The 25901-nt window shown below is 41.0% G+C and overlaps 3 protein-coding genes across 16 annotated transcripts in view; all 3 read right to left on the minus strand.

Annotated features, from left to right (window-relative positions):
* Positions 1 to 249: 249 nt before the first annotated feature.
* On the minus strand, positions 250 to 12362 carry LOC119023456 (matrix remodeling-associated protein 8-like). Of its 3 annotated transcripts, XM_037105394.1 has the most exons (11): positions 12272 to 12304; positions 11596 to 11847; positions 6773 to 6799; positions 6341 to 6649; positions 6152 to 6253; positions 5254 to 5712; positions 2593 to 2751; positions 2462 to 2492; positions 2300 to 2379; positions 1769 to 1822; positions 250 to 1637 (listed from the first exon to the last, which is right to left on the minus strand). In XM_037105394.1, the coding sequence occupies exons 2-11, from the start codon at positions 11621 to 11623 to the stop codon at positions 1612 to 1614; spliced, it is 1275 nt and encodes a 424-aa protein (XP_036961289.1). In that variant the 5' UTR covers positions 11624 to 11847; positions 12272 to 12304; the 3' UTR covers positions 250 to 1611. The 3 variants fall into 3 exon arrangements, with proteins under 3 accessions (XP_036961289.1, XP_036961290.1, XP_036961291.1); XM_037105395.1 differs by lacking the exons at positions 11596 to 11847; positions 12272 to 12304 and adding an exon at positions 9556 to 9968; XM_037105396.1 differs by lacking the exons at positions 250 to 1637; positions 1769 to 1822; positions 2300 to 2379; positions 2462 to 2492; positions 2593 to 2751 and adding an exon at positions 4340 to 5051 and having other exon boundaries at positions 11596 to 12362.
* Positions 12363 to 12485: 123 nt separating this feature from the next.
* On the minus strand, positions 12486 to 14224 carry aurkaip1 (aurora kinase A interacting protein 1). Its single transcript, XM_037105397.1, has 4 exons — positions 14093 to 14224; positions 13553 to 13658; positions 12981 to 13444; positions 12486 to 12746 (listed from the first exon to the last, which is right to left on the minus strand). Exons 2-4 carry the CDS (start codon positions 13602 to 13604, stop codon positions 12633 to 12635), a joined length of 630 nt encoding a protein of 209 aa, XP_036961292.1. The 5' UTR covers positions 13605 to 13658; positions 14093 to 14224; the 3' UTR covers positions 12486 to 12632.
* Positions 14225 to 16001: 1777 nt separating this feature from the next.
* Positions 16002 to 25901, minus strand: part of LOC119023025 (rap1 GTPase-activating protein 1-like) — a 48126-nt gene continuing 38226 nt past the window's right edge. For 9 of the 12 annotated variants that reach the window (XM_037104617.1, XM_037104618.1, XM_037104624.1 and 6 more), the window contains 12 exons: positions 25826 to 25897; positions 25650 to 25736; positions 25416 to 25556; positions 23875 to 24006; positions 21871 to 21948; positions 20251 to 20360; positions 19919 to 20041; positions 19616 to 19751; positions 19051 to 19162; positions 18448 to 18527; positions 17885 to 17932; positions 16002 to 17705 (listed from right to left, as the gene is read on the minus strand). In XM_037104617.1, the coding sequence (XP_036960512.1) occupies positions 17924 to 17932; positions 18448 to 18527; positions 19051 to 19162; positions 19616 to 19751; positions 19919 to 20041; positions 20251 to 20360; positions 21871 to 21948; positions 23875 to 24006; positions 25416 to 25556; positions 25650 to 25736; positions 25826 to 25897 (1080 nt within the window). In that variant the 3' untranslated portion in view covers positions 16002 to 17705; positions 17885 to 17923. The remainder of the gene's footprint in view (positions 17706 to 17884; positions 17933 to 18447; positions 18528 to 19050; positions 19163 to 19615; positions 19752 to 19918; positions 20042 to 20250; positions 20361 to 21870; positions 21949 to 23874; positions 24007 to 25415; positions 25557 to 25649; positions 25737 to 25825; positions 25898 to 25901) is intronic. The other 3 variants (XM_037104622.1, XM_037104620.1, XM_037104627.1) reach the window with 3 other exon arrangements.

Genomic DNA, 25901 nt, shown 5'->3' on the forward strand with positions numbered 1-25901 from the left:
GTAAAATAACAAAAGATATACGCACATGTTTTGCAATATATGTATATGTATAATATCAACATTTCAGCCAGTTTCAACCAATAGTATTTGCCAGCCAAGTAACTGGTCTGGCTCTTGGCAGAAATTTCTTTACTAATGATTGTATGGTCTAATTTGCTTTCAGCCCCAGTTAAAAGACTTATATTAATATTATATAGGTCTCTAACAATGATTACAAATGACGATAATAAAAATGAGACATTAATCGTATGATTTTTACTGCTTTATTATCACTGGATGTGTATTATCAACCCAGGAGTAAAAATAGGTGGAAGCCCTGGGCTGAACAGCTGGTTACAACATTGCATGATGAAATGCACCTTTATTAGATAAGAACACATTGTTAATTCTTAAAGCAGAGCCTGCAGTGCCTCGTCATCCCTTGTCTCTCTACGAGTTAAAACAATTCATTATTTAGTTCAGATGTTCCTTCACTCATACGTGTAATCCCTCTACTGATTCATGATGGGGTCATATCATAGCTCCCTTTGCATCCAAAAAAACAAATGAACAGATAGTGATTGATGAGTCTGTGGCCACTGTTGCGAATCTTTAATAAAACAAATATTTCCCATTAGAGTTTGCACAAGTGAGCAAGAGACAAAGAGAAAAAAAACAAAAAAAACAAAACGGGGTCATTACAGTTTGTAATTTAGCATTACTGAGACAGTAGATGCTCTTCTACCTGCAGTGAGCATTGACCAGCAGATTTAGAAATGGCAGTTCAGTGTAATATAAACGATGGTACATTGTACATGCTTGATGCAAACAAGTACTGCACATTTAAAAAAAAAAAAAATGGCTTAAAGATTTTTTTTCTTCCTGAGATTCAGCAGACTGAGCCTTTAGTCCATGGTCTTACAATTTCATTATTTGTCACCTGATAAATAATCTATACCAAGATCTATTCCCACTGTATATGTTAATCTGGGTAAAAAAAAAAAAACATTATTCAGAGGCAGTCTGTATACCTAAAACACATACAAATCTGGGCAAAAAGTGTGATTTTGTTCATCGTTGTAGGAAAGTACCATGATCTGTTTAAAATGTATCACGATCTAAAGCTAGAAATTTTTTGGCACTTGTTTTCAAAGACTGTCTGAAACTGTCTACATACAATAAATTTACCTTTGAAACACAATGAAACACTTTTATAAAATAACAGTACAGCAGAATTTGCGCCATGAGGGAGAAAATGATCAGATTTCAAGAGTAGAAAGGAGCCGTGAGCTTCTCTGTAAGCATGCAAAGTACACATGAAACATACTTTTATAAACAACATGCATTTCTCTTAAAAAAAGGATGATAAAAAAATGCCTAATATTCAATATAAATCAACCAATGAATGCAAGGAGTAAGGGTCAAAATATATGTGTAACCATATAATGCTCCAACAGCTGGTGAAAATGCAAGTAATATAAACAATAATGAGTAAAAAAAACAACTTATGGTGAAAAAGCTTAGTGTGCTAGAGTTACAGCAGAGGGAGCATTCCTCCTGTCCTCTCCTGGGTCCTTTACTCTTCCGGTGTTTGCCCTGGAACCTGCCAGCAGCGTCTCAGAAATATTGCACTCACTTCCACAGCTTCCCATCAAAGTCTGAGCGAGGAGGTGGGAGAGAGATGCCACATGAAGAAAAAAATGTCAATCTTCTTCTCTGTGCCTGCAAGGCTGTTATTGCTGGATTTTTATTTACTGAAATACAGCTGTTCTGCTCAGCGGCTACTCACCCATATTGCAGTCTTTGGCCATTCCTCTCTCTTTCAGTAGGTTGTTTTTGTAGTCTGTGGATTGTATTAGACTTTCAGGTTATGAGAATGCTTAAAGGATAAATTCACCTAAAAAAGTTTCATGGCCAATGGAACATTTCTGAGGCTTCACAGCAAAACAGTGTTGCGGTGCTCTCCTGAACAGCTGCGGTATATGGGGACTTAAAAGTAGCAAAAACATCAGAAAAAAGAAACATAAAATGGCTCCATATAGGTCAACTAGCATAGGGCAAGTCTGAAGCGCAGAGATCCCAAGCTAAGGCTTTTAGTTTAGTAGCTACAGTGAAGATTTCAACTTCAAAAATCAATTTGGGCTTTCAGAAACATGGATTATGCCAGACTAGCTGCAAGTAGCCATTTTTTTTTTTTGGGTGTGTGTGTGTTTGTTTCCATTTTAGAACAAGTCCCTTCGTACTTCATTCTGCTGGAAAATGCTGCAACTCTGTTTTTCTGTGAAGCTGCAGCAATGTGTGTGAATTGGGCTTACTGTACCTGAATTCAAGGGCTCCTGGTTACAGGTCTTGAGCTCTGTGCAGTCTAATGACATTTCTCCTCCACTTATCACATTCCCTCTGCAGAGAAATAGACAAAGTTCTGCTTATAATTTCAATTTAAAGGAATACATACAAGATGTATTGTATGGTAATGTCTTACCGATCCGATCTACGCAGCTCATACTCCTGCCCTGGAAAACAGATTCAACACACAACCTCAAACACACTGTATCACACTATCTTTTATACTCAAGACAAGCTTGTTGTCAGATGCAAGACAACGACAAATACCTCTCTTTTTGCGTCGTCGGGTCAGCACGATGACAGCGACGGCGATGAACGCCAGCAGTAAGAAAGTTGCCAGGAAGTAGCCCAGATGCTGCACAAAATAACCTCGGTGCTCAGGAAGGATGACAGTCACCACATGCGGGGTCTCCACCTCTTCAGTCCCTGAAGGCAGAGCACAGATAAACTCAAACCTGTCCAATAATAAACCGCATGATTCGCTCATACGCAAACAGGAAAAATCCAAAATATCCCACATGGTAAATATGAAGGGAACTCAATGAGCTTCCACATAAAACAACAATGGGATGCATTGTTGTATTCTGACTATATATTGCATAGTTACATTGGATTTATATGAAGGCAATAAACCCCCAGGCTTCTTAATTTGTTTTTGTTTTTTCCCCCCAAAAGCCAGAGACAGATGGAGGGAGAGCAGGAGTTAAAAGTGCCCAAATGCTGTTTGCCGGTAATGGCTTCCAGACCTGATGTCATGCAGCTGTTATTTTTTTTTCTTTCCTCAGAAAAACACGGGCTGACCAGAAAAAGAGGAGGGGACGTGTGAGGAAAGAGAGACGACTCCTGTTATGTGGTTTTGTCTGCACGTCCTCATGAGTTTTCCATTTGGGCCTTTTTTCGCGTCTTCTCACAAACACAAAAGTCTGGTTTTTCTGCATGCATGGAAAAGAAAAACCGGTGACACCTCCTTCAAACGAGCTCATCAGTGAGCCCCTCAGTCCGACAGTCTAAATACATTATGTGACTACTCTGCGGGCAGCTCCCAGTCTGACCCGGACTGGTTGTGTACACTTCTGTAGATAGCTGACAGTAATTACTCAGAATGACAAGCACCAGGCGATGCAAGACCAAAACGAGTATGTCTGCGTCGATTATAAATAATATGATACAGCACAGTGTATCACACCACGGCTACTTTTGCAGAATAACCTTTCAGTGAATCTTCAGAGCTGTTGAAGGATTAAAAAAAAAACGTGTTGTTAGTATAGTCGTTCAGTTTCTCTCTAAATTCAAATGCGGCCTGATCACAGGAACTAGATCACAGAAAAAAAAAATTGGATCATGAGAGACATCAAGTCTTTTCCTCTTAAATATTTCTCTTAAGGATAGCATTACTCTGTGATCTCTCATTAAAGCAGCTAAGTTGGACACTAGTAAAACTAGGCACTGCTGAGGGACTAATGAGGAAAACATGCGATGTACCATCTCTGATCACACTTTAAAAACCCTCCAATCATGAAAAAACTTAATTTACTTAATGTATTCTGCCTTAATCACCCACCTCCAATGTGGGAGCTCGGTTGGCAATTATCACCCGTCATTGTTCAATCCCACCTAATGTGCATGAAGCTGCAAAGACATGGTCCAAGGTCATCGTCTCTAGAGCACGAATGTCACAACTGGAGCTGTGGCCATGTCCCAGCTGCGGCCTAATTTCCATTTTCTGGATGGATCTGACAAGTGTGTACGTGTTGATGGCTCTTTCACATATGCGGCACAGAGAATACCCTGTGTTTTTGTTCCTGTGGGATATGCACAATTTGCAAGTCAGTGAACTGAAGCCAAGCATCTTCATTCCCGAAGATAAGGATTTCTGTGGAAGCGCTGACAGTTCACAAAACACCTCCTTTGTGATTGCAAAGAAATAATATTCTATTCGCTCATGCCATAAATAATTACAGCGTGAGAGTGAACGGCTCTCGTGACGTGTAATTTCGGGTGATTGCTGGCGCCTGCGTGAGCACGGACAGCTTGGTTTTAATCCAACAGACTTGAAGAGCAGCCGTGTGTAAAGAAGAAGTGAATATCCGGATGAAGTGCACTTAAAGGCTACAGACAGGATGCCATCTATCCATGTGTTCAGTTCTTCACAACAGTATGGAGCTCGTAAATGGGCTGTAATGAACTGAAAGATGAAGAGGATCTATAGGCTAACACATACCTCCATCCCCTCCCCTTACTTTCCTCTTTCATGTCACAGCTCGCCCAGATGTTAAACAGATGTATCAGACTTGCTCTGTAACTGCTGGTTAAACAGACCTCTATCAGAAGCTGATACACATCAGCAGAGAAAAAGAGCAGACTGGGAGAAAAAGATGAATAAACAAAACTCGAGATAGAATGTAACCAGTCTAGACACGTGTTTGAGTCTTCTGGAAAATGGGGTCAAATGGAGGAAAAAACACAACATATGACCCTCCTCTCCCACAATTACTGCGCAGCTAAAATGTCTCCAGCTGTAAATGTAAAATAGTCGCCAAGGAAAATAAGACCACTTCCGCTGTAGCCAATTTAAAGATGTTTACTGTAGACTAGCTTCTTTCTTTCTTTCTTTCTTTCTTTCTTGCTTCTTTCTTTCTTTCTTGCTTCTTTCTTGTCTCTTTTTTTCAGCTGCGACATTCCTTCTACATCCTCCCTCTTCAGCTCAAACACAAAAACAGAGAGGTCTGAGGAGAGAATTGGCAAGAAGAAGAACTGATTTAACTGACCAACTATGTCTATAAATAAAAAAAAACCCAGGAGCTGTGTTGTCACACTCTGAGCATTTTAGCCGAGAAACCATATGGGGAAAAACATTAACCATTAGTGTCTGGAAGAACAACGTTTTTAGTGATTACTCTCTCGATGTTTTTAACTCTGAAAGCTTACTTGGCTCTGGCTCATCATGTGGCAATATTTCGGGTGCTGTAGTGGGAGCAGAGGGAAGTGGAGGTCCCACAGTGAGCCTGAAGATGCGCCTTTCCTGAAGCCCGCAATAGTGGTGATGCAGGTGGCAGGAGTACAGGCCCTTATCAACGGGCCTCAAGTCAGAAATGGTCAGTGAGAAGTCCCCTACGGTGAAGGCGTCCTCCTCCACGCTCATCTTGCTGGCAAAGAGTGGTCCGTAATCCCGCCGCTCTCCGGAGGCGTAGAGGTCCACCAGGCGGTCGGCCTTGTCAGGTCGCACTCCAGGGGGCTGGAAGTCCCAGTGAGCCACCTGCTGCTGGTCCTCCTGGAGGCCCTCTCTCCACAGGGGGCGTCGGTTCACACAGGGGAGTGCCACCGAGCTGCCCAGTAAGACCACTAACACTGTCTTCTCTCCATCCCAGTAACGTTTCTCTTTCTTTGCTGGAAGTAGATGAGTGCGAAATTAATTTATATTACATAGATTGAATACATTAAAGGGTAATTCCACCAATTTCACACAGTAATATGTGTTTACAGGTCTTGGGAGCAACAGCATATGTGAAAAAAGTAGTAGTATTAAGCCTTTTGTAGCTCCAGAGAAAGCTGCATGTAATCTGATAAACTGCCTCCAGCGATGAAACTTGGGTTTAGTTGCATTATGGGTAATCTAGGCGCCATGTGTGATACAGCAGAAGCACAGATACCATTACCCATAATGCAACTAGCCACAGCTTCCTCTGTCACACAAGACTTTATAACACTTTTTTTCACATATTCAGAAGTATTCCACAAGACCTGTTAATATGTTTTGTGGAGTTGCCCGTTAATGATCTTTTTCATGTGTCAGGTCCGTACAACAACACGATTAGGGACGCCTCACCTGACTTGGTGACATTGAGCTGGATTTGAATGGACTGGTGAATCTGGCAGTAGTGATGGTGCAGATTACATGTATAAACTCCTTTGTCAGTTGAGACCACATCTGAAAAAATACAACATCCAAACAAGCTTATTATAGATGTAGATATAAATCTTCATGCCACAGTTGCAGATTAAAGAATAGTCTCACTGTTGATGACGAGGGAGAAGTTGCCGTCATTGAACGCAGACTCTGGGACAGAAACGCGTCCTTTGTTGAAGCCATTGTAGACCCTCTGGCGAGCGCCGGGGGACATGTCCAGGATTCGCTCCACAGAATACTCTGGGCTGTTGCGAAACAGGTCCCAGTGCACCACCCTCTGACGGTCTTTCAGTCCGTCACGGGTCCACACCATTCGGGGGCTGTGGCAGGGCAGAACCGCCTTAGAGCCTGCGGGGAGGGTGATGTTCTTGGCCTCCACCACCACACCAGGCCTGCTGCTGCTGCCCTGACCCCATGCTGACACAAGGAAATAAACACACAGATTCAAACAACCAATGTAGTGATGACAGAAGGAGAAGTATACTAACTCTACATTCAATGGTTATTAAGGTAGTGCACTGAGAAACAAAAATGTCTTACCTTCTGGCAGGAGGAGCACAGCAAGAACTAAAAGAGACAAAAACAAAAGTGATTAGAGCTCCTGAGGTGCTGTATTCTCACTTGCTGCTGCTGAATTACCAATATTTGCCTGTTTAATAATTAAATCTTGATAAATATTTATTATAAGCCTCTGCGTTATGCGGTCCAAGGGTGTAGTTTTGACCTGGACTGACCCGACAGTGAAGGATTTCAGCGTTGGAGTAGATGTGGGTTCAGTGAGAGGACTGTTTAAAATAACGGAGGAACACTGACGAAACGAGGACACAGCACAAGGTAAGATTTTAAAACAGAAAATGTTCCACACAGGAACACACCAGCAGAAAGAATACACCAGATGTCAATGATCCCCTCTTGAACAAGTTTGCCGTTTGTGTTTTCTTGCTCTGGAGATAGGACATTTTCCGACGGCTCTTTTGCTATTTCTAACGTGTTTTTTTCCCACAGTGCTATTTGGTCGTGTGTTTACTGAAGGGCCAGTGGAGATGCGTGCAGCCAAAGCATACAGAGCCTCTATTCATCCTGGCTGATGCTGGCTTGTTGCAAGGCCATGATCCTGAGGGGATGAAGGACCGTGCTGCTATTCAGCTCACTTCAGTCACACTGCCCCGGTAATAAAACCAAAAAAAAAAAATCCAGACACCTGTGTATTTTTACAGTACTGGTAATGGGTACAGTGAACTATAGAGGCCAGAGATGCAGAGCCTTCAGGATGGTGTTATGTGTGGACACATTCATTACATAAAGAAATAAATCAGTAAGAAGTGGATTTTTATTTCCAACGCACAGATGTTACCCATTTGAAAATACCAGCACTTTCAAAAAACAAGTGAAAAAGTCCTTCACACAGGGCAGAACATGAAAATATATGGTAACAAATCCAATTCTAAATGTAAAAGAGATCAAATGAAATGACTCATTAAACCTTAATTCCCCTCAGCAGATCGCTGTATACAGCACTGAGGTCCTGATGGTAAACCCCTCTGTCCCCTGTAGTTTAATGCATGGCCTCTGGAACAGTTAAAATCCCTCTGCCCCAAGACTCAAACTTCACAGGCTCGCATCGAACAACAAGAGGACAAAATACTGCTAGAAGTGATACCATGAAGTGCCTGAAAACCAATCATTAAGACCAATAATAATGTGGTCACAGTCTGGAGATGAATAAAAGGAATACTTGAGTAAAAGTGAAGATTAAAAGTTAAAATAATACTTTTTTTATGAATTAAAGTTGACTTTAGTTTCCCCCAGGAGTGGAGGCATGGAGTAGCAGAAATTACTAGTACCTCATACTTGTACTTTAGAACAGTAGCTGACTGAATGTACTTAGTTTCCATCACTGACAATAACTGCTGTATATATCTTAAAAACAGTGGTGAAATGTAATGAAGTACAATCACTCAAGCTCTGCCCTCAAGCACAAATTTGAGGTACACATACACTTTTTACTTGTACTCTGCTGCAATAGAGAGGGGAATATTTTACTTCTAAGTGCCATTTCTACTGCAGGTATTGCTCCTTTCACTCGAGTTAAAGATGTGACTACTTCCTCCACGACTCTCTGAAAAAAGTGGCAATTAACAAAACAACTCGATGAAGTGCATCTTTATCACCGTGAGTAAAGGCCGAGCACAAATGCAAGCTGCAAAAAAATACATGTTTAACACGCAGTGCAGGAAAGAAAGGGCCTTCTCCTGCCAGATGTTATTTTCATCGTAGCAGCACATGGTTGATTCACTTCATATGTGAGTGTGAAGACGTCACGTGAAGAGGGTGTTCAGTTCACCACATCCAAACAAGACTTCCCCAGAGCGCTGCTACTGTGCCGTTATGCAGTAATTCTATAAGTGTGCATTAGCATATAATAACATTTCAAGCTGAGCGAAATTATCTCAGCACACACGCTGGCATCGGAGAATAGGCCTCCGGCTGGAAAACTTTGGTGGCTTTTCTATTGAGGGGTATAAACTTTCCTGCAGTAGGTAAAACAAAGTGTCCCAGCCTCTGTAATTTTCTCTCATGTCTCCTCCAGACACACACAGGCTGGTGATTCAGCTGGCTGGTTTAACACTAAAGACTTAACAATGTGCTCTTGAGTTTCTGGCTTTAATAACAGGCATTAACCAAATGGCCTGCAAAATCACTGTTGTCATTAGCCCCAGAAATCACAGTGAGAATCACCTCACAGAACATCTACCCGAAGGTAAAAAAAAAAAAAAAAAAGGGATTTAAATATTTTACTCAGACATAAAGCATGTATTTGCTCAGCGTAATTTCTGTGATTCATGGATGTTGTGGGTGTGTAAAGTTTACTCACAGCCGCGTCACAGGATGAGAATAAATCAAAACGAATGTGTCCAGCTGCAGACTCAGCTAAACATACAAAGATACATTCAGAGGCCTGGAGAGGCTGTTGACTCTCCGGAGGGAACACTCAGGTGTGCATTGAAATGGCAGCCAAGATTTTTTTTAAGTAGGTGTATTATTAGTCACTGCAAGTACTTCAAACTTTACTTTGCAATCCAATGTATATATTCTGTGTCACATCATTTCATTGTGAGTTGTTAGAGTCATAGTTATTTGATGTTTATGGATAACTTAACCGTGTATATTATTATAAATGTGTATATTTATCTTCCTGTAACGAATGGTGCGGGATCAGGAGATGTCTATATGAACAACACCTTCTTGATCATGTTTCATGTATATCTGAGAAAGCCCCGGTGAATGGGAAGTTCATCCTAAAATAAAAATGTTGTCATTACCTGCTCACACCCATGCTGATGAAAAATTGGGTGAGGTTCTGTAGTCCACAAAACATTTCTGGAGTTTCACAGCAAAACAGTGTTGCAGCTTTCTCCTAAACAACAGAAGTAACTGGGCAATTGTTTAAAAGAAAGAAAGAAAGAAAGAAAACCCAGATGAAATGGCACCAGTTTGTATGATGTAATCTAAGTCTCCTGAAGTCCAGACATCCCAAACTGATTTAGCTAATTACACCCTTTTAAAAAAGCTGGAACCTTTAAAGGTGCATTATGTAAGAATTACCAAACTCCCACTTTACTCCAAACAAATGGGGAGCAGTATATCAGCAGAGTAACTGTAAATAATACTAAGCTGCTGAGCTAAAGTGGGTGCCTGAGTTAGACCGGGCACTGAGTGCGGATACGCTGACTTCTCAAATCAAACAGGGCTCTCGAGCTACCGAAGAGGATTAGGGCCACTGAAAAAAAAAAAAATTAATAAAAAAGATTTTTTTGGGGGGGGGGGGGTGTAAGAAATCTGACTTTTTTCTCAGAATTCTGAGATTAAACTCAGAATTCTGACTTTTTTCCTCAGTATTCTGAGAAAAAAGTCAGAATTCTTACACCCCCCCCCAAAAAAAATCTTTTTTATTATTATTTATTTTTTTTCAGTGGCCCTAATCCTCTTCCGTACTCGAGCAGCGTGGAGCCATTTTAATGTTTAGTTTCAATTGTGTCCCCATCTACTTTAGTTGCTTAAAAGAATATCAAGACTGTTTTGCTGTGAAACTCCAGAAATATTTTGTCGATCCACATGAAAATAACTGTGTTTTTGTTTTGGGGTGAAACATAAAGGTGGCATAATCTCTCTCTCTCTGTGTGGGCACTTTTTTCTTTAAAACAAACAAACAAACAAACAAAAAACATTCTGTTGTACACAGTTGTTTACAGGATCTTCACATAACACAGACATGTTCATTTATTGTTCGCTTGGCATGTTTCCATCTCGAATGAGTAACTTCATGTTTATGAGCTTATTTTGTGCAAAACAGCAGTTCTGATCTTTCCCCCGCCTTGTAGCTTTTTTGCTGGAGGCTGTTAATTAAGACAGACCCCATCATGGACGTGGTCGGCGTGGTAATCCCCCTCCTCCAGCAGCCCACTCGTGGTGCAAAACACTCGTTACTGACACATATAATGACCGGCTGCTGGATTGTGCTGACTCCTCCACTCAGACCGCAGTTAACTAGAAACACATTGGGCCGAAGCCATAAGAAAAAATCCCACATACACACAATGAGTCAACAGGCCCAGGCTGCAGTCAAAGCCACGCAGCTTTACTGGAGATAATTAATTTCACTTTCAAGTCCACAAGGCTCCAGGTGCTGGATGAACTTTTATTTTACAGAACTCTGAATAATTTCAAAATAAAGGCTGTCAATAGAAGGAAGGTTTTCTTTAGGCATTATATTGGGTAACATCACTTACACAGGAAATGTGCTCGAGATAAGAGAAGACAGGCTAGAGACATGATACATAACATATACAGTACTACAAAAAATAATAAAGATATATTGGCTAAATATGCAGACTGTCAATGATTAAAAGCAACAGCATACAAAAAAAGCGGTGGGGGGGCAGTAAATGATCAAGAGTCAGGTTCAAAACACGTAAACGCCTATGAGATCACACTTGTTGATGTGATTATGACAATAAATACGTAAATGATCTGCTGTACAAACATAATGAAAGCAGGTCGTTTAAACAAAACGTAGTGCAGCAGCTAACGTCGGCTGAGTCTTATTAATGCAGAAAGTTTTGGGTCAACAAAGGCAAAGACTTTTTAGACAGTTTTCATCTCAAAGATACCCTGAGAAAAAAACGTCCTTTTAAAAAAGAAGGCATTTACAGCGGATCAGAGCCAACCTGGCAACTCAGAGAATGTTCGGCTTTTGTTCCTGACGGGTCAGTCTAACCTGGATCCAATTATGGCAAAAAAGAAAAGTTTCCTCAACTTTTTTTTTTCTCTTTATAAAAGCAAAAGACAACTCAAGAACTTACTCTGAAGGAGAGTCATGTCGAGGTGCATCTTTTTTTTTTTCACAGTGCTGGCAGCGGAGGTAAGAGCCTGACAGAGGTGGAGAGCATCTACTGACGAAACAAAAGAAGGCTTCAAGTTCACGGAGCTGCGGCGGCGGCAGCGGCGGAGGCTCAGCTGTGTTTTGTTGTATTCCTGCAGGCTGGAGCCTCCACACGCTCCGCCTCCGCCCGCTCCATGAAATCCAACACTCCTCTGCGCTTTGGTGCTGCAGTCTCACCGAAAAAAAAGTGTGTTTGCGTTAGTGTAAGAAAAAAATGTTAATACGAGACAACTACAAATGCATTGAAGGTGCAATTCTCCTTGTGTGAACAACAGAACAGTCCCGAAATTCACAAGAGAGGATTGTCACTTTTTATCAGTCCCAAAAATCGAATCTAACACTGAGAGACAAAATATAGTCTGAGGGTTATTTCAGAACTTTGTTTACATTAGTTTTGCTTTTAATAAAGAAACAAGTGCTTTTGATACATCAAACTATTTATCTGAAATAAATATGTGAAGATATCATTTTATATACAAATAAATACATGGAAACCAATCCAAATCACATATGGGATCAATTTGAGAAAGGCTGTTTTTTTCGCTTCTCTAAATCATTCCCTTCCACCCACAATAAGAGATCAGAGCTAAACTTACCTCAAAACAGTCACAGTCTACTCAGATGTTGTTGCTTTTATTTCTCCTTCAGCTGTGTTTTGATGAAAGATTATGTTTAACTAAATAACTATGGACAGTGGTAATTCCAGGATGAGGACATCATTTTACTTTGCACAATACTGCCATCCACAGTATGAACAGGAGAAATGTAAGTTGTTCAAATAATACTTAAAAAAAAACAGCACACCATGGCTTGGGTTCAACAGAGAAAGATCTTTATTAGATTATGTACATGTTGTCAAAAAAATCATTGAACACGTTGGGAAACATGCTCCACTTTAGTGTGGTGTGAGCAGAGCCGTCCATTGTGAGCGGGATGTGACACAAAGTCAAGTGTTTCTCAGTCTTTGTTTCCGTGGCGTTTAATGAAGATCTTAGGCGTAGTCCATCCCTCCGGAGCTTTCTTCAGGCCGGCTCGGGTCCAAATTCTCTTTAGATCCTCCTCAAATCGTTTCTGCGCGGGACAAACACACAGAGTTGTCAGTGTCGAGGTGGATAATTGAGTATCAAAAAGTAAATCTGTATTCAGCCAGTTTTGGAACATTGTGTCGGAATAAGAGCACATCATTTTGTCATGATAAACTACAGTGAGAAACAGTCAAATTTTAGTGTTAATTTACTCATTGTCAAAAATGAAAATATGAGCATACAGAAACCCTTTTTATCTTTAAATATAGTAAACTCCCACCTGCTTCTTTTTACCCCGGCCCTCTAGCACTCTCCTCTTCAAGAATTTAGTCCGCTTTTGCAGCTTTTTGTATTTATGCCGGTTCATCTTCCGCCGTCTGATCTTGAGAACATTCTTGCATTCAAGGGGTGTCACTGAACCCTCCCCATCCTCCATAACAGGGACGGAGATGGGCGGCAGCACCTTTTCTTCCAGCAGCCCTACGTCCTCCAGCGGCAGAGCGGATTCCATCAGGGGAGGAAGGGAGTAGCGCAGGGAGAGCCAGCTCTCCAGAGGACTTACTGACAGTTTACGCGGCACGAGAGCCTCTTCCAGCTCTGGCTCAAGTTGGATCCATCGGGGAGGAGGTGTGTTGTCTGCTGCTGTTGAGTAGTTTCTCTGTTTTTGCTGTAGTGAAGAGCAGTAAACAGGAAGGACTGACTGTACACATCCATTCAAACTCTCCCCATGGGCTTGAAGTGAACCTAGAGAAAAAAATATATATATATGTTAACAGTGCCAGCGCTTCCACAGAGAATGTATCATAGGATGAGATTACATTACTGGATTGCTTTTTGTTTGTTCATACTTACAAGATGCTCTACGTAATAGACTGAGACGAGTGACAACTTTTGAAGCAAACATCGTTGATGATCATCCAAATAAATACATGAGGAATGAGTTGACTGGTCACTTGTCCTGTGGGCAGAAGCAAAGTACTTTGTGTTAGCCACAGATCTTTCATAGAGCTTTCAAACTGGAGGTAACACAATGACAGATGGCGGCGTCATCTCTTCATGCATGGCTTCTATCAGCGTGTACATCCATTGGATTATGAAACTTGTGTCCTTAACCAACTATACTGAAATCATGAAATACATCGTGTTTCTAATGCGAATGCAAATTAACCCACATTAAAAAGATGTGACCAAAAGTCAAGCTATTTTTCAGGTACCGGTTCCTGGACACACTGACATGATTGCTAATTCTAGCTAGCAATGTAGCTCCGTCTTCGGTGTGAAAGTCGCAAGACTGTCTCAAAAATAACAGTTAATATTGTTTAAGCTATCAACTACCTGCCAACACCGACTACAATTATTATCAATTTTAACATAATAATAATGTTATGTTACCTAAATTTCCTGCGACCGGGGCTTTGGTCTTCAATGTGACTCTAAAAGGCCACTTCCGGGACGGTGCGACATGAATGTAAAGCGCTTCCTGTTTCTCCGAGAGGACGAAGGTTCCGCCGGAGCAGCTATAAACCTAAACCGGAAGTTTCAGAATCAATTCAGTTTTTACTACTACTACTACTACTACTACTACTACTACTACTAATAATAATAATAATAATAATAATAATAATAATAAGAAGAAGAAGAAGAAGAACAACAACAACAACAACAAGAACAAGAACAAGAAGTAGAAGAAGACAAAGACGCTTTCTTGTACTTTTTGTGTAGACTACTTTTAATAATGTATTATATTGTCAGGGCCTATAATAAGCAACATAGGTTGAAGGCTTAACTTATTCCAGTGGAGGGCATTAATGTCATGTCATGTCATTGTCCGTAACCGCTTATCCCTTTCCATGGGGTGGCGGTGTGTTGCTGCTGGAGCCAATCCCAGCCTTGTCTCAGGGCGAGGGCAGGGTACTCCCTGAATAAGTCGCCAGCTCATCACAGGGCCTCACTGATGAGCAATGTGGGGTTCAGTATCTCGCTCAAGGACACTTCGACATGCAGCTCAGCCCTGATTTGGGATTTGAACCAGTGACCTTCTGATCACTAGTCGACCTGCTCTACCCGCTGAGCTACAGCCGCCCAGAGGGCATGAATTATTAATTAATTAATTATTAATTAATCTTTAATTATTATTCCATGTTAATGGAATTAACATTAAGCAGTTTAATTGAGAGAGAGGTTGTGACCCGTCAGTTTGTATGAATGCTGCGCAGTTATGTAAGGCAAGGCAAGTTTATTTGTATAGCACAATTCTGACACAAGGCAACTCAAAGTGATTTACAGGAGCATACAAATTACATTAAAAGATATTAAAATTTTAATTTAAAATACATTAAAAATTGCATTAATTATTTGTATGAAATACAAATGTGGATTAAACAATTGTTCGAAGAACCCTTGAGAGAACAAGAACTGGGCAGAAATGGAAATGCAACTCCATTTTCTAGTTAAATAAAAAGTAAATACAAATACAGGTAAACATGTCTGGGATAATTTTGCTGTTCTCTGTTGGCCTACATTTTATTAGCTCTGTCATTTTGCACATCTTGTCTCTTATCTTCAGTCATGTTGCACAAAATGTCTGTCATGTCTACATGGTTACTTCTGTTACATCTGTAGAATAAAGGGTCATCATTGTCTGCGTTGTATCACCAAACACAAAATACAATTTCAGCTTGTAGCACAGAGGACACAATTGAGCCAGAATATTATACCTGTGCCAAATGGTGTTCTTCCTAATGGATTCACACAACCTGTACAAACACCAGATAAGTCAAGAGCAGTTTTATGTAAAAATAGAAAGTATTTAATTTACTAATGACTGCAATTATAGCATATATTCCAGCTCTTATTATCTTAAAGGACAGAGTAGAATTTACAATTCTTGTGTTGTCTGAAACTTTGCTCATTTCTAAGCATATTTATGAAGTGCTATTAACATGCTACAATTGGGCCATTATAGTTGTGTGAGCAGATACATTTGGAGAGCCTGTTGCATTTATGATTCTGTTTTATTTCGTTTTGACTCATCGAGACTGACTGTGTTTCCGTCTTCCTAGTGACACAGTTGTATAACGACGGAAACCTCCACTTTTAGACTGCTCTAGTTTTTACACACTTGTGGGCAACCACATCAAATCTTTTATTCATTGGGCATTCTCACTTAGCTTTCATTAAGACAACGAGAAGTGGAGCATCTACACTTTTGTGAGGATTTCACAATGTGGCTTTCAGAACATTGCATGTGTACGCAAATGAAAATGTCAAAAGTCAAAGAAGGTGCACGCACAGTAGAGTGTAAAGTTCTCAGGGCATTTATTTACAATAAAAACAACAAAAACAAAACATTCATTTCATTGTAAATCCTGCTGGCTAATAACTGTTTGCTTTACTATCTATACTTACACCATCATTTTGTGATGATAAGGCAACTGAAATGATCAGCAGGATGTACTGTGAGATTTCCCTTTTACATATACAGTCTGAAGAGCTTTTAAAATCATTTTCTTCTACAAAACCCTCTGAAAAATATTTAAAATAAGGGTACGTGAAATAAAACGATAAATTGTTAACTTGGCAGTTATTTCAATGCATTGGCTGATCCCATTTTAAATCAAAGGCCTATACATTATACACTATGTGCTCCAACCAAATATCTAAATTATATACAAAATCAGTAGTTGTATTTGGAGTCGTTTTCTCACTTTACAAGCAAATAAATATTCACTGTTGTATTATAATTGCATTGCAAGTTTACTGCACTGAAAGAGATCAGACCCTTGAAATAGAGCTTCACAGATGACAACATTATAATTTACTCGAAAAGCAACACTTACAGTTTTAATCATATGACAGGATGCTGAATGTAGTCACCATAGAAGTACAGTATAGCAGATGTATGCCATAAATACAACTTCAACATGAACCAAATCAATAAATAAAAACACATATTAGAGAGACTAAAGCAACTCAGAACATAGTGTAGAGAATTGGTCTCCTCACCAACAGACAAGACAGACAAAGCAGTTTAATCAGACATCGGTGGATATATCCATACATTAGCAGACTATACAGACAATGCCGAAGTATGACTGCATTGCACCAGAAAAACTAGTGTGCTTAAAAAATGATTCTGAATATATTAGCTTTAATCTTATGCTGCAATCCCATTTTTGGCTGCAGAACACGTGATAAAAAAAAATAGGTAAAAATACATCTGAGGGACAAAGAAATTGCATGATTAAGTTTTAAGGCCATTTCATGTTTTCTACAATACATTTCCTCTCTTCACTGTGACATGTGGTCAGTTTGGAATCTAACTTTGTGGGGATTTGACTGGTAAAAGAGTACAATTGTTTTGCTGTAACTATACAGTCCTTCAACTTGGATTTTACACAGAAAAATAATTATGTTTGACAGCATCAAACAGAGCACTGTCATGTCACATTAGATGTTTTGTCAGAAAATAGCCACCTTTGATGCTGAATATTTGGTATTTTTCTAATATAAGGGATCTTTAATGAGCCAGATACCTTTTTGATTTGTTTGCAGGATGGGGGATTCTCACAATCTCTCTAAAGCGCTCGATGGCACGGTCTTTACCCTGAATATCCAACGTACCTGGGCTTCAACAAGACAAGCTAATCAAACGTTTTATTGTCTACGAATAAAACTATTCAATTTGTAGATAAAAATGTGCACTTTTGAAACAAGGGGTGTGGTAAAAAAAAACCCATACAACTAGGCAACAGATGTGTGAACAGGCAAAGAAAAGAGTGGAAGGAAACAACACTGTGCAAAAGCTGGCCCCCCTCTGTGCGTCATCCTCTCCTGTGTCCTCCAGGTTTCTGGATATGCTGCACTCTGGCCCTCACTGAGCAGCAGGCTGGCCCGGCTCCACACGTTTCTTCTCTTCTTTCTCATCTTCCTCCTTCTCATCATTGGCCGTGGCGAACGCCTGCACTTGTCTCATCTCCCAGAGGGATTGTGACTTATGGGAATGCTTTGGGATGAAGAGATGTCTGATCAGTTGCTGACAAAAAACAAGAATGCCTTCTGTTCACATTATTAGTCACATTGACACCAATTTCTTTGTTTGTTTGTTTGTTTATTCCCCAGTAACTGTCCAAAGCTTAAATCCATGGACTGAAAGACCATGAGAGTGTACAGAGGAAATCTAACCTGAAGATGGAGATCCAGGATACAACCAGGTAGGTGGAGCTAACAGTTCTGCACACAGAAACGCACAAAAGGCGATAAAAAAACAGAGCACAACCAAACACCAGCAACAGCACATAAAACGCTGATTTAAAGAGGCTCTGTTGACCTTCTGGGTTGTGGCGGAAGCCGTTCGTTAGTTTATGTTAGCAGGCTCCATTTCTAAACAAATGTTAGCTACTGCTGCTCTCTGTTAGCGGAGCGGAGAGAGGCAATGAGATGAGACACTCGAGAGCGAGCATAAAGTTACATCATTACGACTGTCGCAGAAGATCAGGCCGGAGTCCTTCACAAGGAAACCCACAGTCCAGGAGCATTTCACAACTTAAACAAATTGTCCACAGGCTTGTATAGGTGTATAGGGAAGGTCTCATTCTACACGTCATGTTACTGTCCACTTGCATTTGGCCAATAAAACAGCAAATAATACATGAAAACTGCTACAAATTGTTGCACAGAGCCCCTTTAAAGGTAGCTGATAATGATAAAAGAAATTTAAAGCGTAGCCCCGGAGAGGTTTCACTCACTGATGAGGACTGATGATCGTGTGGTCGTTCCAGTTTGATACGTATGTCGGTTCCCTTCCCTCGTTCAGGTTTACCAGGTCCTAAAGGACATGTCAGCAGTCTATTGAACCAGTCGGACATATCCAATACAGACTGACTTAATATTAGAGAGTTAAGTTTACTGTGTTTTGAAAAATGAGGTAGAGAGAAAATATGTCACTCGTTGCTTTGTATTGAATAATGGATACTTGACCTTTTTACCCATTGTTAGGTTGGAATGAAAGATTGCCGGTAATGCCGGTAATATGACATCATGTAGTCATGGTCAATAATTAAAGATCCATTAAGCGTTAACCGATCACATAAATTTCATAGCGACTCAATTGTTTTTTTAATGATGAGCAAGAGAAAACAATCATACATCCTACATTCATTTCTGCATTAATCATCATGAGTCACTGCATGCATTAGCTATGCATCAATAAATCAGTAAGCATCTGTGTTTTCTACCCTTATTGTGAAGTGTTTCCACATAAATAAATCAACAAATGAGCACACGATGGCAAAGGTTTTAATAGAAGTAGTGGTGAAATGTTTTAATATGCCTAACCTAACCTCTCTCACCTGGGGAGTTACCACGACTGTTGGTACTAGCGGTGCTGATGCTGTCCTCCAGCCAGGTGCTGTAGGTGAGGGAGTCCCGCTTGTGTGGCGTCCCGGCCGACGACAGACTCTCCTGGAGAGACACACCAACACATGACAGTTTTAAAACTTTGAGGGTACCTTTCCCATTAAGTAATTATCTACTCATCATCTTGCTGATGGGCAACTGAGTTAATTTTTGGAGTCCAAAAAACATTTCTTGAGCTTCAAAGTGAAAAAAAAACAAACCCAAAACATAATATGCTCCAAACAGCTCATCTGGCATAATCCAAGTCTCCGGAAGCCCAGAGATCCCATATTGATTTGAAAAGACATTATTTACAATCTCGACACACAGTCAAGTGTGTGCAGATGGCAGAATGATTTTAGTTTGGCAGCTAAGCTGAAGATTTTGGCTTTAAAAAGGATGTAAGTCCATTGGCATTGAAGTAGATAATGACTGAATTTTTCATTTGTGGTTGAAGCTATCCTTTAAAGGAGCTTGTCCTGTCTTCTTACAGGCACACACACTGAATAAAGCCCTCACCATGCCCGTGTCGTAGTCCTCTGTGGCCTCTGTCTCGTTGTCCTCCACCACACTGGCGAAGCTGCTGGCGTTGGAGGAGGAGCGGGAGAGGTCTTGACCCTCGGGGATGGATGGGGCCCTGCCACCGAGATAAGAACTACACCCTGGGTTAACCACTCTCCAGCACAGCAACACCTGATTTTATCTTATGTATAGGCCACAGTTGTTCAACACGCTGCCACAGTTGAGGGTTGCCCAGCAGCTACACAAACACTCGGGTGATCAATACATCTGATATGGCAGCGACGTGTCTGTCATACACACCTGTTCTTTGCAGTTGTGAGCACCTCAGGAGAGCTCTGATTGGACGAGTTGTCAGATTTGGGGTCTTGGGAGATGTGCCCGCTGTCAGGGGTCTTCTGGGTATTTGGGGAACTCTCTCTACTGCTACATGAGACATGTGGTACAAAATATCAGACAAGTAGGAGCAAACAGGACGCTGCATAGACAGAATCCCCACAGTCATCATGCATGCACTGATTACAAACGAAAGGCAATACATTGTGAACCTCAGCGAGAGTTTACAAGGCTTTAAAAACAGACAATGCCAGAGATAGAAAATACAAAATGGTGTAAGTGCAGGGGTCCTCTCTCACCTCTTCTCCTGGACTTCTTGAATGTTTTCAATACCGATAGCGCTGCTTCTCCTGGAGCTGAAAGGACCTGACTTTTTCCTAGTCGGGCTTTTCCCGGGGATAATCAAAGACTGCCAGAGAGAGAGGATAGACAGTCAGTGTCAAAATCTGTCTAATACCTTAAACATCTCTGATCACCTCAACAGCTTATCAGTCTATTCATTTATTACTAGAGGAAGGTAATGGTTGTTTCGACTTAACCACTTAATTCAATCGTTTTCACTTGGAAATATGCTTGTCATAAACAAATCGGCCTGAATTATAGGGCTGAACAGTGACATCTCTCCCTTGGAGTTGTTTCAGAGACGACAAAAAGTAAAAATATGCACTTAGCCGCTTAATGTCAAGCCCCAGTGCCAGTCTTTGAGCCAGAGCAGAGCACACTAAGGCGGGAGATGAAAGATGGATTTAAAGGCTCCAGGGCCTACCACTAAATATGCTTTCTCAGCGACTGCTTTGTTCATTCAATCTCCCTTTTAAAGCTCTCAGAGCAAGAACTTGAAAAAGCCTTTTATTCAGTGCGGCTTCAAAGAGCAAGGGGGAGGATTATTTTTTATATAATTCCACTGTGAGGTCCTCATTAAATCATTAATATTCATCAGTTTTAGTCAAATAGGGAATTAAGCATAGTGGAGTTAAACACAGAAACGTCATATTAAACACACACACAGCAGTAAAGTAAGTAAGACAGTGAGAGAAGAGGAAAGTCTATATTATCTGTCTGCAGGAAGCCAAAGGTGGTGCTTTCAAATATGACTTTTACTGTGTTTGTGCCACACTCATATCACAGAACTCCTTATCTGATAATATGTGAATAATTTTAGATGATTTATACTTGAATGATTTCTACATATAAGTCAATGTAAAATCCTAAAGATTGAAATTATCAAATTATTTCATTATTCTATGTTTTATACAGGTTCCTGTGCATGTAAAAGGTCTTGAAAGTTAAAAAGGTCAAGTCCACATGAACAGAAGCTCCTCTCTCCCACTGTTCCTGAAACGCCTCACCAGTAATCTCGCCTTTAATTCTGTGACTTTGTCACATCACACTACATCACCATTTAACACAGCTGGCAGCTAGTTTGGCACACAAGAATTAATTCAGCACAGCTGCTCTGTTGTTGTTAGTGGTGCTGGCTCAGGCGTTTGTGAGCTGACCAACCACAGCAAACATACTATTTGGTAGGGGGGCCTGAAAGAGACAGGAGCTAAAACAGAGTGTTTCAGACAGAGGGGGAACACAGTGTTGCAGAAAAAAGTGAGAAAAAGAGAAAACAAGTGCTTTTTGAGCATTACAGCATGTAAACCTATTCTAGTAGTAAACCAAAACTAAATTAAAAACCTGAAAATGAGCAGAATATATCTCCTTAAAACAATTAAAAAACTGAAACTGAAATGAGCAAACACACTCAGGAAACCAAGTGAAGCTAAACTATATTACTATATCAACTATATTAATATATAGAGACACGTGTTTGGCCATGATGCAGTGGAGCCATGCAGACACATAAAAAAGGGGAAAAAAAGAGCAAAGAGGAGAAGTGAACTGTTAGAGAGTAGTTAGAATTAGACATGAACCTCTTCTACTGTTCCTATCCCTATGGCACTGCCTCGACGTCCATATTTACTGGGACTTTTGCCTGGGACAAGCAATGACTGAGCCACAGGGAGAGAGATAGGGATACAGTGAAAGAGAGAGAGAGAGAGGTGATGAGGACAGAGGACAAAAGGAAGAGAGGAGGGTGGGGGGGGAGACAGAACATGAAAAATATACAAATATATATGAGAATCCATGCAGTAAGTCATGTTGTTCAAACAAAATACAAAGCACATGTTAACTGGATAATACAGAGAGGGACATTTGGGCTCCATGGGTGCAACAAAGGCAGCTGAATGGGAGAGAGAAGTGATGAGCCAGTTATGTGAGCCTGTGAGAAAGAGGATGAAGAAGAGATAAAAAAAAACAGCAGAGGAGCACATACAGCACGTTAAACATTAGGTTCCACATCAAGACAGGGTTATGGGGTAAACGCAGACTTGAGTTACATTCATTGATATAGAATGTTGGTTAATAACGGTTAGTTATTTCTGAAGGCATTTTTAAACATGATCTAGACATATAGTGTTAATGTTAGCATCCGTTTCCAATGTATACATCACTGAATACTCTTGCTCAATTCTTACACATATAAATAGGACTTTTACTTCCATTCAGAGTATTTTCATTAAAAAACAAAATCACTACCCCTTAATATACAGTGTATAACATTGCATAACATAATCAGACAGCAGCAAGTAACTAGCAGTAACTGCAAATTAAAGGTCCAGTGTGTAGGAATTTAGTGGCACAGAGAGGTGTGATTGCAGATTGTAACTAACTGAATTTTCCTCAACCTAACCCTAACCCTCATCCTATAGTGGCTGCTAAGAACGCAAAAAATGTCAGTAATCCTCTTAAGTGACAGTGTTTGGCTCGTCTATACCGAATGTCACAGGAATGTTTCACAAAACCTGGAAATAAGTTAGAATTTTTTGCACTTCCGGTACCCTGGACTCGAAGTCAATAGATTTTCAACAGTTGTTTTAGGATGGCTGCAATAAGGTGCTTAACATAAGTTTAGGGGATTTTCCTGTTTGGTCTATGACATAAAATATTTCATTAAATATTCCACAATTTAGGGCGTGTCTTTAAAAAGTTGGCTGCCAGCGAGTGGTGAATAGAGACAACAGATGCTGTCACGAATGTTCCAGCTGCAGTGTAGTTTGTGTCATACTTGCTGCAATAATCCAAAATCAGATTGAACCATCCCATAGCTTTTTTTTGTTAGGGGATCCAGGGCGATGCTTACTTCTGGGTTAGTCTACAAAAATAGGCCATTCCTGCTGCTCTCTATACACTGTCACAAACATTAATTATAAATATTATTTTCCATTTCTTCCTCCAAATCCAGCACAGTGGACCTTTAAGTGAGTTACATGTATAACTTTCAACTGAAAGATGAGAAAGCTCCCTTCTGTGTTGAAAAAAATATGTCCAAGTTAGCTTTTTGAAATTAAAAAATGCATTAAAAAATGTGCCATCTGGAGGTAAAAGGCTTTCATTTTATGTCAGAAAAAGTTACGTGTTATGAAATCACAAATATTGTGTAGTCACCCAAGAAGTCCACAAGCTTTCGCCGGCATGCACACACACATACACACAAACAATAGTCAATTCTCATTCATTAGAGGTAAAGTGAGCACTTCTGAGCAATGCAGTTGGACAGGGATTTAAATAATCAGAGTAGTAGTAGTAATAAGGTATTAGAGGCGGCTTTGACCCTGGGAGACGTTCACCTTGTGTCCTAGAAGCATTCAAGAGTGTCCAGTCACTTCATCTTGTGGTGGCAGACAATGTGCAACCGTTGCAGTGTGAGAGCTTAAGTTTTAGACTCGCTCGATCGGACCGAGTGTGCAGCCCTTCTCTGTGAGAAGTTAGTGCAGCAGGCAAGTGAGAAAGAAGGGGGGAGGGGGGCATGATCTTTAGTAAGAGGGAGCGAGACTCGCCTCACTCAAGACCAGGAGGAGAGGCACTGTACTTACTATCCCTGGGAATTTGGGGGTCTCTGTGGTGTCGTGGTTAAAGCTGCCACTGAGGCTAGTGGAGACTGTGTGTGGCTTCTTGAGAGTAAGACCCATGGCATCCATAGACTGGCTCCTGCTGCGGATCACCCGCTACAGAGAGAGACGAGGAGGAGGAGATACATTCAGATGGAGCTGACCCCTGTGACCCCTCAGCATCGCTGCACGGGCCGAGAGGAGCCTCGGGGCCAAACACTGACCTCTACAGGCAGGGAGCACTGGCCTGACTCTAATCCTGACAGACAAGGAAGCCACAGAGAACACTGCTAAGCTTTAGTGCCCGGAGGGGGGGTTCAGATGAGTCATTATGTGAAAAAGGTGGTAAGAAGAGAGAGGGGAAGTACAAGGGCCAAGTGGCTCGCAGATGTTTGACCGCACTGAATTTAAACACGGCCAGGAGAAGTTAAAAGCCCAGTGCACCAACTGTCAGGCATGGAGCAGAGAGAGGAGGCAGAGGCATCTAATAGGGAGAGAAATCTATCCCATTCCCTTTGATTTTATGACGTACAAAGGAGACAGAATCAGCGACCGGTGACTGAACACCAGAGCAGTGCGGAGAGCACAGCAGCACTAAACAGCTAGGAAGCAAGAGGAAGAGAAGCTTTGTTCCAGCAGGAGTGAGCAGCAGAGCGTCTCCTCTTTCAGACTGAGAGAGATTAATAAAGCCTTTACAGCCCACAGCTTGCACAGAGCCAGAGAGAAGACACCCAGAAACATCTGACATCTGCTACAACAATTGGTCTCTGCACCTTCTGTTGCTGCCAGTTTTTTTTTTCACTGTCCCTGTGCAGTAACAATGATTTTTATAGTCTTACAATGACACTGGAAAGTATAGCTAGACATTTTGGGAAAATGTGCCTGTAAGCTTTCTTGATGAGGAGATCAATTTCACTCTACAAAATAAAACTACAGCCAGTAGCTGGTTAACTTAGCTTAGCATAAAGACTAGAAACAAGGGGAGCGAGCTAATCCAGATGTCAGAAAAAAATTAAGTTGCTAATCAACACATTAAATCATGTTTCTTCAATCCATATATAGACAGAGTGTGAGAATGACAGTTTGTGACTTTACAGCGAGTAATCTGGGTTCTTCTGTATGAAACTCTGAGCCAGGCAAGTTGTTTCCCCCAGTTCCAGTGTTTATGCTAAGCTAAGCTACACTAGCTGCTGGCTGAACCTTCATATATGGCAGAGAGTGGGATCCATCTTCTCATCCAGCCCTCAGCAACGCAGCGAATATGTTTTATTGCCCCAAATTTCTAACTACCCTGAATTAAAACTGCTGTCTTTACAGTGTCCCTAAATTAGTGGCAGCATGAGAAAAATATAGAAATCAAATCATCACAAAGGGCTTAGTTTCTGCAGTTATGTTGTAATTCATCAAGGCCCTTCTCTTTGACTAATTCTCATACTGCTTCTTTTTGTTTTGGAGCAGAGAGTCTAAGAAAGAGAGTGATGCTGTCAGTTTGAAGCCCCGGCACCTGCTGCTGCCTCTCCAGTTACCTTGAAGGACTCAAAGAAGCCCCCTCCTCCTCCACTCCCATTTTCCAGTTTATCGTCCTCTCCTCCAACGCCCATCATGGCCTGGCTATTCACGTGGAGCTCCTCATAAAGGGTTTCTAACAAGGCGGACCGCGTTCGTTCCTTAAACACGTAAACACACACAAAGAGGGAAATGAAAGAGTGTGTAGCAACGGACATTTGATAGAAATGCTTAAATGCTTTTCAACAACTCACCTCTAATTTGGCAAACTTCTCAGCTTTGTAGCAGGCATACTCTGCATTGATGAGCTTAGTAAAAAGGAATTCATGGAATTCAGGGCCCTGGAAAGCGTTGAGAGGAAAGAGGCATCATGTTAGAAGCTAAATGATGAAGAAAGTGCTCGTTCAGGTCAACAAGTTCTCTCTCTTACTTTTTTAAAGACAGCAGGGTTCGGGAGGGCGGGGCCAAAGAAAGGTACGTCATCCCGCGCTGTCACCGACACCTGA

Source organism: Acanthopagrus latus, chromosome 7 (genome assembly GCF_904848185.1).
Source record: "Acanthopagrus latus isolate v.2019 chromosome 7, fAcaLat1.1, whole genome shotgun sequence".
In the NCBI taxonomy this organism is placed as follows: Eukaryota; Metazoa; Chordata; class Actinopteri; order Spariformes; family Sparidae; genus Acanthopagrus; species Acanthopagrus latus.